The sequence below is a fragment of the Lycium ferocissimum genome, chromosome 9 (assembly GCF_029784015.1).
Source record: "Lycium ferocissimum isolate CSIRO_LF1 chromosome 9, AGI_CSIRO_Lferr_CH_V1, whole genome shotgun sequence".
In the NCBI taxonomy this organism is placed as follows: domain Eukaryota; kingdom Viridiplantae; phylum Streptophyta; class Magnoliopsida; order Solanales; family Solanaceae; genus Lycium; species Lycium ferocissimum.
In genome coordinates, this window is record NC_081350.1 from 38,634,063 (window position 1) to 38,650,586 (window position 16,524).

General features: G+C 36.6%; 2 protein-coding genes across 2 annotated transcripts; both read right to left on the reverse strand.

Annotated features, from left to right (window-relative positions):
* Positions 1-206: 206 nt before the first annotated feature.
* Positions 207-5,462, reverse strand: LOC132030653 (protein NLP6-like). The gene is made up of 6 exons (XM_059420365.1): positions 5,165-5,462; positions 3,167-3,651; positions 2,604-2,651; positions 1,783-2,521; positions 1,479-1,703; positions 207-881 (listed from the first exon to the last, which is right to left on the reverse strand). The coding sequence occupies exons 1-6, from the start codon at positions 5,394-5,396 to the stop codon at positions 439-441; spliced, it is 2,172 nt and encodes a 723-aa protein (XP_059276348.1). The 5' UTR covers positions 5,397-5,462; the 3' UTR covers positions 207-438.
* A 471-nt stretch (positions 5,463-5,933) lies between these two features.
* On the reverse strand, positions 5,934-12,733 carry LOC132030654 (protein NLP7-like). The gene is made up of 5 exons (XM_059420366.1): positions 12,247-12,733; positions 9,533-10,110; positions 8,474-8,521; positions 7,449-8,379; positions 5,934-7,322 (listed from the first exon to the last, which is right to left on the reverse strand). The coding sequence occupies exons 1-5, from the start codon at positions 12,536-12,538 to the stop codon at positions 6,196-6,198; spliced, it is 2,976 nt and encodes a 991-aa protein (XP_059276349.1). The 5' UTR covers positions 12,539-12,733; the 3' UTR covers positions 5,934-6,195.
* Between the last annotated feature and the right edge of the window lie 3,791 nt (positions 12,734-16,524).

Sequence of the window (16,524 nt, forward strand, 5' to 3'; positions counted from 1 at the left end):
CCACATGTCTTTTTCATTTAAATGGATAGTGGTGAAGGTCCAACAAGTATGTCATCAAGGATGAAATGATAATGTGGAAGATTAAATAGCCTTCAAAAAAGAAAAGGTGTCATTCATTTTAAACAAATTGTGATCTCTTGTTTACATGTGGGGATTTTTTCAACATAGTTAATAACTGCACAGTAGCAGTCATGGTTCATGGAGTGTGGAGTCACTAAACTTCGAACTTGTGAGTTTTAACAACATAATTTAAATTGTGATCTTTCAGTCACTACATTTTACATTATCATATAATGTTTTCTATAACGACAAAATAATAAGTACATGAGCACCTAAAAGAAAAGGCCAACCTGGTGCACGAAGCATCTCGAGTTCAGGCTGCAGGGTCCGGAAAATGATGTTAAAAGAATCACTAAATTTTGATAAAACTCACAAAGTTTACAATTCAAGATGATTTATGGCTGCTGGTAAAACCAACATTTTGATTGTGTTCTTCCCTAATGATTGAGCATTATTAAAACAATCACTCAAATCATCATCACAAGCAATCCATATCCAATCATTATCTTCATCCATGTAATTTATTCTAAACCTTATAATTGGTAATCGCAATCTTTTAGCCACTTCCTTGTCTAAATCTTCTTTTTTTGAGAATGAGTACAGTTTAAACTTCATCATATCATCTCCATATGTTGCCTTCACTGTGAAACTGTTGCTACTCTCATGATCTGTATGTGTAGTTTCTGAAGTTATTGATTTGTTCTTCTTTGGAAGTATAGTTAATGGCTGGCAATCGGATTCGCCAGTCTTCTTTCGTTTTGACAATGGCCACCTTCGAATACCATACTTTCTGCATAATCGCTTCAGTGTAGACCGACTAACTGAAACAAGAAGAAGAAGAAGAAATTGAGTTTTAACTTCTACTGTTAGGTGAGCTAAAAGATAACTATAGGTAACTGTTAAGTGGATTTAATAAGGTGAGAATAAGAAAAGCAACCTGCTATAACACGTTATACTGCATTGATACTATAAAGTTGTTTACAGACGTAGCGTACGTAAGTTAAAATCCGAAGAAATATAGCTTGGAGACGTCAACTCCCGTGGCCTCATGCAAAATAGTTTCTCAATAGACAAGTTTACTGCTTTGTACGAACCTACTTATATGAAGTCTAATGGAATACTTTTTATTTTTTATTTTTTTTTAGGTTCTTAATATTTTCCTTGCTTCCAAATCTTACTATCTTTATTGGATCAAAAATCCTCAATAAAAGGTCGTGTGATGCTAGGGAAAATGTTACCTGGTGCCACCTGTGCAGCCCAGTGGCAGAAGTTTCACCAAGGGATTCGTCACTACTATATAAACAAGAAAAAATAATTTGACCTTATATATACAGTGTTATTCAGCCAGCCCAATGGCATATTCGTTTTTGTACCTAAAAAAGGCTCGGACTGAAGAAAAAAATGGCAAGAAAACTTACCCTGAAGGCTTTCAGCTGCATCTGAAAGGTTTTTGTTAAAATGCTGTTTGAGATCATCATAGTTTACAGAGTCTTTAGTTCTGGCTCTGCTTTCTTTTTGCAAATGAGTAACACTGACACATTGCTTCTCCGAAATAACTTTTGAATAGGTATTTAAGACATCAGACTGAACCATTGGTTGTTGTCCATTATCCACCGAGTTCCGAACCATGCACTCAGACATAGCTGCATATGAAAATAAACTTATCATAACGGATTTAGTACCATCAAGTTAGTTGTTCAAATTTAAAAATCTTCATCCTACCTTCTTCCTCCATGTGATTTTCGCTGCCTTCCATTAGTTGGTTCCTTCGCTCTTCAGCGTGCAATACTTCAGGCATAAACGGACTTTCTCTAGTTTGATATATATGAAAATAATCCACATTCTTATTTGAAGAAGCTTTAATAACTTGAACACTTGAATCATTTCCTAGTTCTTGACCAGAAGTAAATTTGAAATTCCGAAAATGTTGTCCTATTGTAGACAAAATTGATCCAAGCAAGATTTTTGGATCTGCCTTATCAGGGGGCAGAAACAGTTCCAATATGTAGGCATTGGCATCGTCTTTATTCTTCAAACAAATAGCAAAAGTAGTAGTCAATCCACACCAGCGCGCATAATGTACCAATGTATACTCAATTATGCCAAATTCAGTTATGTTCTCGCAATAGCACAACTTGCCAGAAAAAAACGCTTTCCCAACAACACCCTGATCTTTCTGCAAGGGTTGTAGCTTGGAAATGTCTCGGAAACATAACATATCGTCATAGTAATAGTCGTCGTAAACATGATCGTTAGCATCCATTTCCTCGTCCGCGACAAAATAAACTTCATTACTGGCAGATATTACATGCTCGGTGCAGCCAACGTACATGCCATTATGGTCCATTTCAAGATTCATACAGGGAATCCAGACTCGAATGAAAGGTAGTTTGTGTGTTTCCCACACGATTTTTAACATCCTTTTGATTTCCTCCCTTTCTCTTTGTTTCCCTGCTTGTACCTGCTTACAAAGGATCTTGTTCATATGAAAATTACTACTACTCAGAAGGAAAAGTGATCAAAAGTATGAAGTTGCAACTTACTTTTCTACCTTTATTGAGATAAATTTTAGGACATTTGAGATCTACTCCCTGCAAGGAGATCGAAATATTAGTCCAAAAGTACAAAATCGACTATATGATCTAATGCTTGTGAATTGTAAAGAGCCTTAAAAATGAGAGTTTGAAGCACCACTAACGCTCGTGTCTGCTAAGGGAACTTAAATCCTATGTTGCTCGGACCCTCCAAAAATATTGTCACACCCGTGTCGAATCCTTCAAAAAATGCACAGCTTTTGGAGGATTTGAAACACACCCAACGGTATTTTTGAAGAGTCTGAGCAACATCTTAAATCAAACCGACATCTCCAACATGGTCAAGACTATAACCTTAATTACGTGATTTTGTCATACACTTAAATTAGCCAATTAGCTCAAAAAAATTTGCAGATACAAGGTTGATGGTGCCACTCGAACTATATTTATATGTTAAATTCGCAGCCACTAACCCAACGGAGTAGTGAGTGCAGTGATACTCATGCACTCACTAACTTAAGATTATATATATGTGTCCGTCTAAAAGCCAAAAATAAGGAGATAGGGCGAACCTCAAGCGCATTGAGTACTCGATCAACTTCATAAGTCAAGTAGCCACCTTTCCAAACTGTGACGAGCTCAATCACACCAATACAATTTTTTTCAATAGGTTCAAACACAGGCAAAGCCAAATAGGTCCGAACACCACACCGGACAGCATGATCCCTCATCGGAAACTCTTCATTCGTGTAATACCCCACATGAGTACTTGACTCAGGCAATTTTTGCTGGAAAACTCGAGCAGGTGGACCGAAAAGATGACCTTTTTCAGTTCCAGCTTGTTCACAACTTTCGCCGTTATCAACACTATATTTATAACCTTGACAGTGTTTTCTATACCAGCAGAGTCCTTTATATAGATATCTAAGACCAAAAGGTTGTCCTGAAGTTGTTAGAAAATGTCTACCTTCAATCTTTTCCAACCCCCAAAACTGTAGTAGAATTACTTGGGACGTTTCTATTCTCTGAAGTGCTGCTTTGATCTTTTGCTTTACAGCTTCAAGAAATATACTTGAATTAGGAATCACAAAATATGGTACCAAAAGCAAACCGATTTTAAGTTCTCTGACAACGCATAAATTTTTTTACTTGATCATGTTAAGTTGACGTACAACATGTAACTTTTCACGACAAGCCTAAAAAGGCAACATAGGAAAGTAAAGTGACACTCGATGTTTAACTAGGCACATAGTTTTAAGAAATAAAAAACTTTTGAAACTTGTAATCTAAAACATATCATAGACATTTGTGTGGCTACAAAATTACATCATCATTAAGGGTGTGTTTGGTATGAAAGAACATATTTTCCAATTTTCCCATATTTGGTTGGTCAAGATGTTTCTTCCCCACCCCCAACACCACTCCCCTGTTATTTCTGTAAGTGTTCAAGCAGTAGTTTACCAGAAATTTACTACAACCAGTAATTTTAACAGTAATTTACCAAAACAAGTTTTTGTTTTATAAAACTAGAAAAAAAAAAAAAAACGTTAAAGACAGAAATTAAATGAAATTGAAAATTTCCGAGCCCACAAGTTTCTTGTGTGTTCTTAAGAAATCTAATGCCATTACTATTGACAAGGTTAATGGATTAATTTCTCCCAGGATAGAACGGAAAACTATTCTGCAATAGCGCCAATGCAAATCGCAGAACTTCGGCAAACTCAAAGAGCAGCAGCAAATCACACTAGACACTTACGTTTTTCTTTTGAAAAATATGCAGAATGCAGAAGAGGGGTGAGTTTTTCAGTTCGAACTTTTTTCAGTGATTTCAGTGTTTGAAAATGAGGCGAAGCCTCTAAAAATTTATAGCAATTGAAAAGGTGCAAAGGTACCTGTTCGGGAAGAAGGTGACTGATGTGGGAAATTAAATAATGAAAATGGAAAACAAAATTTGGTCCAAAAAGATTATCAATCAATCATTTGTCCAAAGCCGAGCAACGACAACGGCACGAGAAGAGATCCTCTTCTTAACCCTTTATGAGCTAGAAGATGTGCTTCTAAATATAAGTACATATGTATCATTTTCCACCACCAATGTGGTAGAATGCTCACTGAATCCAAAATTTCACTTCCCTCCAATTTTGTTTCCCTCCGTTTTCCAATTCACACTTCATCTTTAAAGCTCACTACTTGGTGAATTTAATAAATCCCAACATCCCCTACCCCCTCCGCAAACTTCCAGCTCTACACCCATAGTGTTTACTTAAATTATATATGAATGCTCTTCGAGCAGTATTTTAGTAATTTATGCTTACTTATCAAACATCAGACTACTTATTTTCCTGAAAAACATTTGCCAAACACATCCTACGTTCTATGCACTAACAGTATATTATAACACTTTTCACGACAAGCTTAATAAGGTAACCTAGAAAATAAAGTAATAACCTGCTATAGCCAGTTAAATTTTACTACTAAAGTAAAATTTCTTTACACTATCAGCGTATATGTAACTTAAAATCCGAAGCAAAAGAAAAGGAATTAAAGACCAGTGAGTTGGAACTACTTACATGTTTCTGTAAGATTGTTTGGACAATTAGATTCAGCTTCGTTGTTGCTCCAGAAAACCATTAAATGGAAATTAGAACGTTCTTCAGAGCAGTATAATGGTGATCCTATGTAATTCATGAACTCAGATGATGTATATACTTCATAAACATCATCGTTGATCACAGGCAATTGATTATCCTCAATCTGTTCCATCGTATTTGCAAAGTGATCAAAAGAAATATTGTTAATCATAGTATCATTTATCCAAGTCTTTTTCTCTTTTTGATCGGTCCATAAAGGACATTGACTCTATATATACGTAATAACAAGTCAATGAGTTTAAAATCCTAACTTGCCCTTGGTAAGTAACTCAATTTAGCTTGCCATATTTGACTTACTCCTTATATATGTGGAAGGGACGTATTCCAGATTTTAATAGTGGTTTTGAGTTTTCAACACGTATCAACTAAATATCCAACTCATATTCTCAGTTGATTTTACATCGAAGTTGTCAAATCCTATATTTGAATCGTCAACTTTTTTTATTTTATGTTGTCTGAGTTTTCAACACGTATCAACTAAATATCCAACTCATATTCTCAGTTGATTTGACATCGAAGTTGTCAAATCCTATAGTTTGAATCGTCAACTTTTTTTATTCTATGTTGTCTTTAGGCACTAAAACTGGATCTTTTCAATGACACATCACCTCACTTTGTTCCTACTGTACTTCAAGGTTCCAAACAAATAACCAGAAAATCATGCTCCACTCTTAAATCAATTGAGATGGGCTATAGGAATCTGTTGTATCCATATTAATATTCAAAATAGAACAATATAATGAATACTGAATAAAAAGGAGGTGGAAGTTACACCAACAAAAAGCAAACACTTATTTCCTTAGGCTTACAAGAAGAACACAATTGAAAAGACAACTTTCTACAATTACAAGAGGAGCTGCCATTACCAAAACCTACACTCCACAAAGACAAAACTCTACCACTACAAGAATGGTTTTACTAGTTTTATATATTTACGACCTAAATTCTAATCATTCACCTGAGCTCTCACAAGAGCTCCCAAGGTTGGGCATTATATCATGAACTAACAACCTTACTACATTGCTGCCTGATGATCTTGAGACATCGACACATTCCTGCAAATCTGCATCACACGCGATCAAAACCCACTCGTGATCATCATCAAGGTACTTGATATCGAAAGTTCCCACCTCTAACTTCAGCCTCTTGGCTACTTCCTCCCTCAACTTAAATATACCAGAACTCAAACAAAGTCGGAATCTTATGATGTCTTCCCTATATGTTGCTTTTATCGTAACGGAAGTTACTTCAGGCCTGGTAGAAAACTGTGGCATCTTCTCAGCAGGAAGAGGAACCTGATGTTTAGTAATTCCGCTAGAACATGGTGGGTTTGTCCAACTGTATTCCAGGACACGTTCATCGAAGATAGCATCTCCAGCCGGACAAAGATTACTCAGATCATGTGAGCTGCCTGCATCCTCAACTAGTATTCCCCTAAATTGTTGCTGGGTGTGTTCTGGAATATAGAGCCCAGGCATTAGGAATGCAGTGGATAAATTTATTTCTCCTGTGGTCTGACGAACTGGTTCCAAAGAGCCTTCCACTTTCATGAGCGACTCCTGTGTAGGTGAATTGACCAGCTCATTCTGAGGGGAGGACTCATTTGCAGGAGAAGGACTACCTTGGCATGATCCATGGGAGGTAGGTGTCCCTGTGCTCTCTTCTCTCGAGAAGCTACCGGTTCTGGACCTATGTGACCCTTCACGCACAAAACCATTCTGCTTTGGAGAGAGCTCGCCGTTCCCAATAATCCTGCTTCCTAGCATTTGATTCGAGGGTTCAGCTTCTTCATGACTTCCTGGCGTTCCGTAGTTGGAGAACTCATTCTTCTCTTCATGGTACTCAGAAGCTTTACCCGGCGAACCAGTCATGCCTGCAGGCCAAGAAATAGAACCAACAGCAACAGGAAGTGAATTTGGTGCAAGTGAAGTCAGACTGAATGTTCCATCAGCTCCTTGCACAGATTCAATTACACGTTTTAGCTTTGAAAGGGACCGGTTAACCTTGTTTATCTTGCGAGATGGCCATCTAGAGATTCCATGCTGCCTGCAAATGCGCTTCATTGTAGTTGGACAAACTGTAATTACGAGAACATTAACGAGAATAGTCAAATCAGCTACTACACTGGGAAAGGGAAAAAATGGACATTATTTGTAAGCAAAACATAGAGAAGAAGAAGTTCCTAATATTTTGAACAGCGTACCACCAAGACTCTTTGCTGCATCCTTAAGACTTCCAGCAAAATACTGTTGCAAAACCTCTAAGCTTATTGTTTTCTCAGCCTTTCCACGTTTTCTCTCTGATTTCTTACCAGTCTGCTTATTCTCAGTGAAAGAAGCATGATTGTGGGCTTCAGCTGTACCATTTACGCCTTCTGCACTTTTTGCCACATTCAATGCCACAGGAGACTGCTGCTCTTCCATTAGATCAGGATGCGTCCTTCCATTTACTACAGTAGCAGGCTGAGGAAGAGATTTGGTGGTTGGCACAGATTCAAACCTCGAACCAAGTTTCTCTTCCGTGGATGCTATGATAATCTCAACTGAACCCCAGTCATTCTCAAGTTCCTCCCCGGAAGCAACGCTAAGACTCCTAAAGTGCTGCTTCATCGTCAATAAGAGCGGGTTCAGCAAAGCCAGCTGGTCACTGTAGTCTCCATCACTTGGTGGCAGAAAAAACTCTAAAATATAATCATCATTGCCAGTGTGAGTGCTCCGTAAGCAGATTGCAAAACAGCCAGACAACCCAAACAAACGTGCATAGTGCACCAAGGGGTACTCCGTTTTGCAAAACAGCCCTATATCTTCACAAAAACATGATTTTTGAGAAGCATACGCCCTTCCAGCAACTCCCTGTCCCTTTTGTAAGTGATGCTCGGCACAGGCATCGCGAAAACCCCACATGTGAGCATCAACCACATAAAATGCTACATCTGTGGTGGACATACAAACTTGCCCCATGCAGCTTCCATCAAAGCTGCTACAGCTCTTTTTAAACCCACCGCCATCAGCCAGAACACTGCGATGCCTGCATGGAACCCATGTCTGAGCCAAAGGCAATTTATAAGTTTCACATACATCTGTTAATATCTCCAAGATTTCAACCAATGCATTCTGCCGACCTTCATTGCTGATCTGGTTCACACAATAGCCAACGACATAGACTTATTCAGACAACAATCAACAGCAGCTTAGATGAGATGTGTCCAGAAACTTTTTTTTTTCTCACCTGATGGTTTGGGTAGTCCAATATCTCTGAACTTTTCAAATTCACTGCCTGCAGAAAAACTGAAGTCATTTAACAAAACTGATTTTTTTAAGCTCATATTCAATGTAGAAAAAGGGGATTGAAAAAGCTATGCATTTGGTTTACATGAAGATGCATCTTCCTGGTAAAAACTTCTTAGTAACTACACAAGTACTTATAAAAATAGTTTAATCAACACTAGCTGATAATTTGATATCCCATGCAGTGAAGAGCACATGCACGAACCAGCAAAAAATATCAAATCACAGGAGGACAGAAAGCAATCCATTACATGCATATGGAAGCAAAAGACAGCTGTGATCTTATACAGGGCGATTCCAGTTCATCAGATCGCATCCAACAGAGTTACAAAATATCCAAAAGAATGATGAATAGACTAATAGAAATATTATTGAAAACTGGTAAGTTGCAATACACTAATAGAAATACTCAGTTCCTCACTAGCTTTGCTCGCCACAAGAACGAAACGTCATCCAGTCTGTGATTCTAGAATACAACTACAAATCTAGATTTATAGTATATATTTACAAATAACCTGAGATTCATTCTAAATGGCATAACGTACTTAATTGAAATTGGCACAGGTTATTCATCCAGATTCTCTAAAATCTTTGGACAGTGGCCTGTTCATAGTCCAGTTTGAGATTTTGACACTAATACACAGCAATCAAAAGCAAGATATCAGTTTTCAAAAACCGCCTCCTTCTGCTCTTCTTATTGATGACTTGAAAAGACATTTAAACTGACTACTAGAAATATGATACAGCAAGCCAGAGATGCGCACTTCCATAAAGAATTTTAGAATGATGGATGGCATAGCACTTACAGAAAATTTGGAAAATTTGTCACCACTTTGATTAATGAATATAACCTCAGAAGTTTGCGAGTATGATAAGATTAATAGATAACTGTAACATTTAGACACCACAGAATTGGTGCAGCAAACAAGCTGTCAAGTGTCAGTGAGAGACATACCAACTAGTCTGAGAGATATGTAACAGAAATGATACAAGAACCAACCTCAAGTGCTTTGCATACTTTATCAACTTCAGGAGCATAATTGATTTTCTGGGAGGTCATTATGAGCTCCAGTACACCAACACAAGACTGACCAGATGGTTCAAATACTGGCAAAGCCAAAGTTCCTCGAACATTGTAATGCAGGGCGTGACTAAGACGAGGGAACTCTTTACTGGAATAATACTGCACATTTGGAGTCCATTCTGGCAACTTTTTCCGGTAGACACGGCCAGGAAGTCCTAGAACTCCATCAGTCTCCCCATCCACAGAAAACATATACATCAAAGAAATCATTCGATATTGATGAAGCCCATTACAGTCCGGGTCAAGAACAAAGGGCTGCCCTGAAGTTGTAAGCACATAACGACCGCCATTCTTAACAGGTGCCCAGACCTGAGCTAACACTTGTTCTCCCGTTGATTCCTTCAAGGATCGAAGTGCCTGTGTCATCCGCTCCTTGATTATGCAAGACCCCTCCCGATAATCTAAAGGGGTTAATCCCATAATTGGTGGAGGAATTCTTTTCTTATCGTCAGTGACAGACAGAGTTTCAGGTGCAGCCTCATGATCACGGGTATCTGCTCCAAACACAAAAAGATAACATATGAATCTTCGTTGGTGTCAACAGCCAAATGATTTCAATTATATTTCACTTAGAAAAACAACTACTACGACTTAATCCCAATATTAGTCGGGGCCGATCATATGAATTCAGCTTTACATTATATATGTTAAAGATTTCAACATTAATCACTTGGTGTAGCTAGTCCAACATAGTCTAATTGTAGAAGACTGTTGCACGTCATAGTAACACTCGTACATACATAATCAAGTGCTTGTACATTGGAAACGGGTGTTACTGGACAAAAATCTATAGCACGAGTAACAACTAGTTTAGGTCAATATTATTGGACAGAAATCTATAGGAGTAAAAAAAAGTTTAACCTGTTGCACTTGTCAAAAGAAGAAAAGAACATACTTTGATCTCGTGCTATATCAATGTTCTAGGACAGAAACCTATTAGTATGCAATCTTCAGCCTATAAAGTTGAATTTGCCAAGAGACAGCCCCTTTTTTTCACAATTAAACCAATTACTAAGCTAGCGTTCGGCCACAGGTTTTGGATCAGATTTTGAAAATTTATCTTTAAATTTTTGTTTGGCCATGAAATTCAATCTGAGTTTGAAAAATTATCTTCAAAATATTTTCAAGTTCCAAAAACTGGCTCATGGGAGAAATTTCAATTCCACTCACAGATTATTTCCAAGTAAAATGAACATGTCCAAACACAACTTCAAGTTCCAAAATCACAACTTCAAAAACTCAAATTCAAGTTTCAAGTTTCAAGTTTCAAGTTTTAACATCAAAACCTATAGCCAAATGGGAGCTAACTGGCATAACTTGTATTTTTATTATGTACTGTGCTAAAAGAACTGTTAATACGATGTGTTACTATATACTCTCATATTCATCATCTATCTTTCTCTTCAAAGAGTCAATAGAATATTTGCTACGTCAATTAACTTGAGTCAAAAATATTGGATAAAGCAATAAGTATTGATAAGCCCCAAGGCTTACAATTGAGAAATCTAAGGATAACTGTAGAGCTTTAGATAACAAGTATTTAAGGCTGCAGATTAAAACTTGTTGCCACTAATTTTATTGAGACGCCATTGACCAAACTTGACACATATTTCCTAAAATATTGGAAACAAAAAGTATAAGCCCGAGGCTTACAAGTGAGAAATCTAAGGATAACTGGAGAGCTTTAGATAACAAGTATTTAAGGCCGCAGATTAAAACTTGTTCCTGAGGTACTAATTTTATTGAGACGCCATTGACTAAACTTGACACATATTTCCAAAAACATTGGAAACAAAAAGTATTAAGGATAACTGGAGAGCTTTAGATAACAAGTATTTAAGGTAGCATATTAAAACTTGTTCCTAAGACACTAATTTTATTGAGACGCCCTTGACTAAACTTACACATATTTCCAAAAACATTGAAAACAAAAAGTATTAAGGATAACTGGACTTGTTCCTAAGCTAATTTTTTAGATAACAAGTATTTAAGGCTGCAGATTAAAACTTGTTCCTAAGACACTAATTTTATTTAGACGCCCTTGAATAAACTTGACACATATTTCCAAAAACATTGGAAACAAAAAGCATTAAGGATAAATGGAGAGCTTTAGATAACAAGTATTTTAGGCTGCAGATTAAAACTTGTTCCTAAGACACTAATTTTTTTGAGACGCCCTTGAATAAACTTACACATATTTTCAAAAACATTGAAAACAAAAACTATTAAGGATAACTGGAGAGCTTTAGATAACAACTATTTAAGGCTGCAGATTAAAACTTGTTCCTAAGACACTAATTTTATTTAGACGGCCTTGAATAAACTTGACACATATTTCCAAAAACATTGGAAACAAAAAGTACTAAGGATAAATGGAGAGCTTTAGATAACAAGTATTTTAGGCTGCAGATTAAAACTTGTTCCTGAGGGACTAATTTTATTGAGACGCCCTTGAATAAACTTGAAACATATGTCCAAAAACATAGAAAACAAAAAGTATTAAGGATAGGCTTTAGATAACAAGTATTTAAGTCTGCAGATTAAAACTTGTTCCTAAGGCCACTAATTTTATTGAGACGCCATTGACTAAACTTGACACATAGTTCCAAAAGTATAAGCTCGTGGCTTACAAGTGAGAAATCTAGGGTAGCTGGAGAGCTTTAGAGTGTCGCCTGAGAGAGCATTTCCGGTAGTCTTATCATCAGAAAAAGCCCAAAGTGGAGAACTAGGCTGCTCAGAATTAGTATTAATATTCGATACGAGAAACGGCGACATAGGATTCGAAGCCGCAGCGAAGATCTGATCGAACGACCAGGAAGCATCCAGATCCAAATCCAGATCCATCATCAACGGCTGTGACGAGTCCTTCGGCTTTGAACGGAAAAACTGAGTGTTATTCATGTCTTGTTCCGGTTCCGACATTGAAGAAATTTCGCGTGATGAAAAGGATAATTTTCTCTATCTATATTATTATGTATGTATGTGGCGAGAAGAGAAAGATGACGAAGAAGATGACGATAATGGTTAAGTTTTGAGGACTGTGATTCCATTGGGAAAATATTGGAATCTAATAGTTGTATTAGCTACTACTTGCACAAAGTTTATCCATAAAAAAACATTGCCGGGAAATCATTCTCTGCACTACTTTCCACCTTACAAGATATACTCTCTCACCAAAATCTCACGGGTGAAGTTACTGAGCTAGGTGTGTAAGCAGACCTTATCTAGTATCTTGGTAGGTAGAAAATTTGTTTTTGCTAGATCCTCAGCTTAAAGAAAAAACATATCAAAACACTATACGAAAAAAAATAGCGGTAAATCCTCAAAATTCTTTAGTTTTCTTTAAATAGTACTCTCTAGGATTACAAAGAAGTCAAACGATCGTTTTATCTGCTTAAAACTACTCAGAAAAAAACTCTAAATTGACTAAACTATTTGATCACATAACACTTAATGGGGGCAAATCTGGAAAGATAAGGTTAATTGTTTCTTGATTTAATAAGTGGACACTTTTTTGACTCAAGAAAAAAAGCTAAGTGAACACTTTTTTCAACCGGAAGGGAGTAGTGGTAATGTGGTATCAGAAATTCACTGCTTAGTCTGATTAATTCAAATTCACATCTACTAAGGTCTATATTAATATCACTAATTTTATATTGTCGTTGAATAGTAGGGTTGGATTTAGAGTATTGTCAAGGAGTTCATGTGAATCTAACAATTTTTGTTCAAGTATTTGTGACTCCAAAAGAGGGTTTGGTTCAAATCGCACACTTGGTTGGTCACCTGGTATTGTGGAGGGTCCAACTTTAGTTTTTGCTTTGATTCATGTCGCTGCCATGGGTTAGGGTAATAGCTAATGTTTTCATGATAGCAAGACCGCATATATACATTAAAAATTTACTAAATATCTATAAATATTTTATTGTGATTTCAATTGTATATTAACTTGAGATTGTTATAGAAACTCATAAACTTTAAATTCTTGTTTTGCCTCTACTAGGTAGTGCTCCTAAACTAATTGGGAATCTTATCGCGTAGGTATCATCTACTGAAGGAAAAACCGCTCTGGACTAAAAATTTATTTATACTGAAAGCTCGAACTCAAATTTTTTTTTTTTTTAAAGGCGAGACGGGACATGGCGCGGTTTCGGAACTAGAGGGACATGACCTTAGATAGGAGGTTATGGAGGACTCGGATTAGGGTAGAAAGGTAGTAGGTAATGTTGTTTCGATCTATAGTCTATTGTCCTTTGATTCTTGCTACTTATATGTTGTTTCTTGTCTTCCATTATCTTATTTATACGTAGGTCATCGCTTCCTTTTTTGATCTGCTCATGTTGACTTATTCGCTTTCTTTAGTTTCATTTGCATTTTCTTTGAAGCTAGCTTGTCTTTCATCTAACCTTTCTTATTGTGTTTTCTCTTGGCGAAGTGCCTTTTCAAAACGCGTCCTATCTTGAGATAGGGATAAGGTAAGACACTTTACCCTCCCATTGTCGGATTCCCACTTGTGGGATTTCACCCGTATGTTGTTGTTGTTGTTGTTGTAATGCCGATCACATTCCTCCCGCCAGACATGTTCAAAATCCTTTGGTAAATTTCAAACGAATCCACCATTTTCTTTATACTTCCTTATCGTGTCTGCTTTCTTAGTTGTTGGAAAGTTTACGCAAATAAGTAAAGATTCCTTCTAATTCTGGATTGTGCAGTCTTAATCACTTGCTTGCATAGACTTAAATTAATTCAACATGCACATTAAAATGTTAAGTAGTACATATATTTACTAAAAATATGACTGCTTTTTTAGTAAATGATTAATATTTGACTTAGTGTTATTTCGTTTCTTTCTAATTTTACAGATGTACATTTGGTTGGTTAAAAATATGAATCTTCGTTAATAATGTAAATGTTAATAGTTTGACTTGGTGTTATTTTGCTTCTTTCTAATTTTAGAGGCGTGCACTAGAACTACTTTTATTACTTATTTTAGTTCTCAGTCTTGTCAAATAGATGGGATAACACGATACCAAAATAAGTTTGATTTGTTTTCTTTTGATTTGGCCCTCTAAATCTCTAATTAGACTTGCCATTTTTTTATTTTTATTTTTGTGGTTTTCATACATTTCAGGTTTGAACTTATTTTATGAGAAATTTAAAATATTATTATTTAAATTAATAAAATAAATGGCCGTTGCTAAAGTAAAGCATCTCACAAGTAAGTTGCTCACTTTAGGGAGTAAAAATGACAATCATGTTAGTATGTTAAAGCTTTAACGTCCTATAAATATTCCATTATTTTTGATTTTTTATTTAACTCTAATCTATATATGTAATAAAGTGAAGGCATAGACAAGGTGATGTAGCACCTCTCTTTGGCCAATGATTTTATTTATCTTTTTTCTCCTTTTTTTTGAATTCTTTCTCATTTTAAAAACTTATGTGCTATAGGTATTCCAAAAGTTACATCTCTTAAATAAAGAATTGTGAAGGTGATTAAGGCCTCATTTATTTTCATTAAGATTAAGACGTCTGAATCTGAATGCACATCTAAATGATTAAGATGTTGTCTCTAAATCTGAACACTAAATGATTAAGACTATTTATTTTTCAACATTTGAATGTGCATAATGTATTTATTTAAACATAATAAATATACACTTCAAATAAAAAAGTAACATAATATTAGAAAACAAATACAAATTTAACAAAATAAAAATATTATTTGATAAAAAAAATGAAACATTTATGTTTGCTAGTAATGATGGAGATGTTTGTAGTGGTGGTGGGTGGGATTTTTTAGGGTGGGTTGGGAGGTAGTGGTGCAGTGGGTCTAGGGTAAGATAGGTGGGGGGATTGGGGGGATGGGTGGGCGGGGAGTAGGGTGAATGAGGTGAGGGGTTGGGTGCTCGAGTTGGGGGGGGGGGGGGGGGGGGGGGGGGGGTGGGGTGGAGGGGCGGACCCACGTATAGTGCTCTGAGTGCTCGAGCACCCGTTAACCCGGACGTGAACTATATATTATTATATACTAATTTCTTAAAATTTGAATATATTGGCTGAATAGCACCCACTATACAAAAACTGTGATGGGTGCTTTGGTTTAGGGTTTGAGTTTAAGCTGCTTAGTTGGCGAAACGTATAGGTTCGATTCCTGGTAACACATTTTTTTAAGAACTCCTCTCTTCTTTTCTCTCTTTTGACTTTTCTAGTTTTCCTTCATTTTCTCCCGTACTTCCTTTATTGGCTTTAACTTAAAAAAAATTATGTTTCTTATAGTTGTCTTGTTCCCACTGGCTTTTTCTTATTTTTCTCCAATAATATATTCTGCTTCTCTTCTTCTTTTTATTTTATTTTTACTTTCTTTGTTTGCTTTTTCGTTTAGTTTTTAACTATATTTTCCTGTATTGTTTTTGTGTTCGAAAAATTTTACACTTATATTTTATGATTGGTAGCAACTTCCCGTTAAAGGTAAGTCAGCACCCATGACCTTAAAATCCTGAATCCGCCACTGGAGGTGGGGGTTGGGGTGGTGTTGGAGGTGGTGGTAAGTGAGGGGTAGGGGCTAGGGGTTGCGGGGTGGGTTGTGGGGTGGGGTGGGGGTGAGGGGGTTGGTGGTGGTGGTGATGACTGCTGGGTTGGGGGTTAGGTAGTGGAGGGTTGGGGTTGGTGGAGGAAGAGGAGGGTGGTGGAGTATAGCCGGTGGTAAGAATTATCCATATAAAATACCTCTTAATGATATTAAGACTTTGTTCTAGATCTTAATGATTAAGACCTATTTAGACCAAATAAGTGCTTGATCTTAATGTAAACAAATGCACTTAATGGTATTCAGATTCAGACCTCCATTAAGTGCAAATAAATGAGGCCTAAAAGCCACAATGGCTGACAATTGATTGTCATAACGGTTGGAT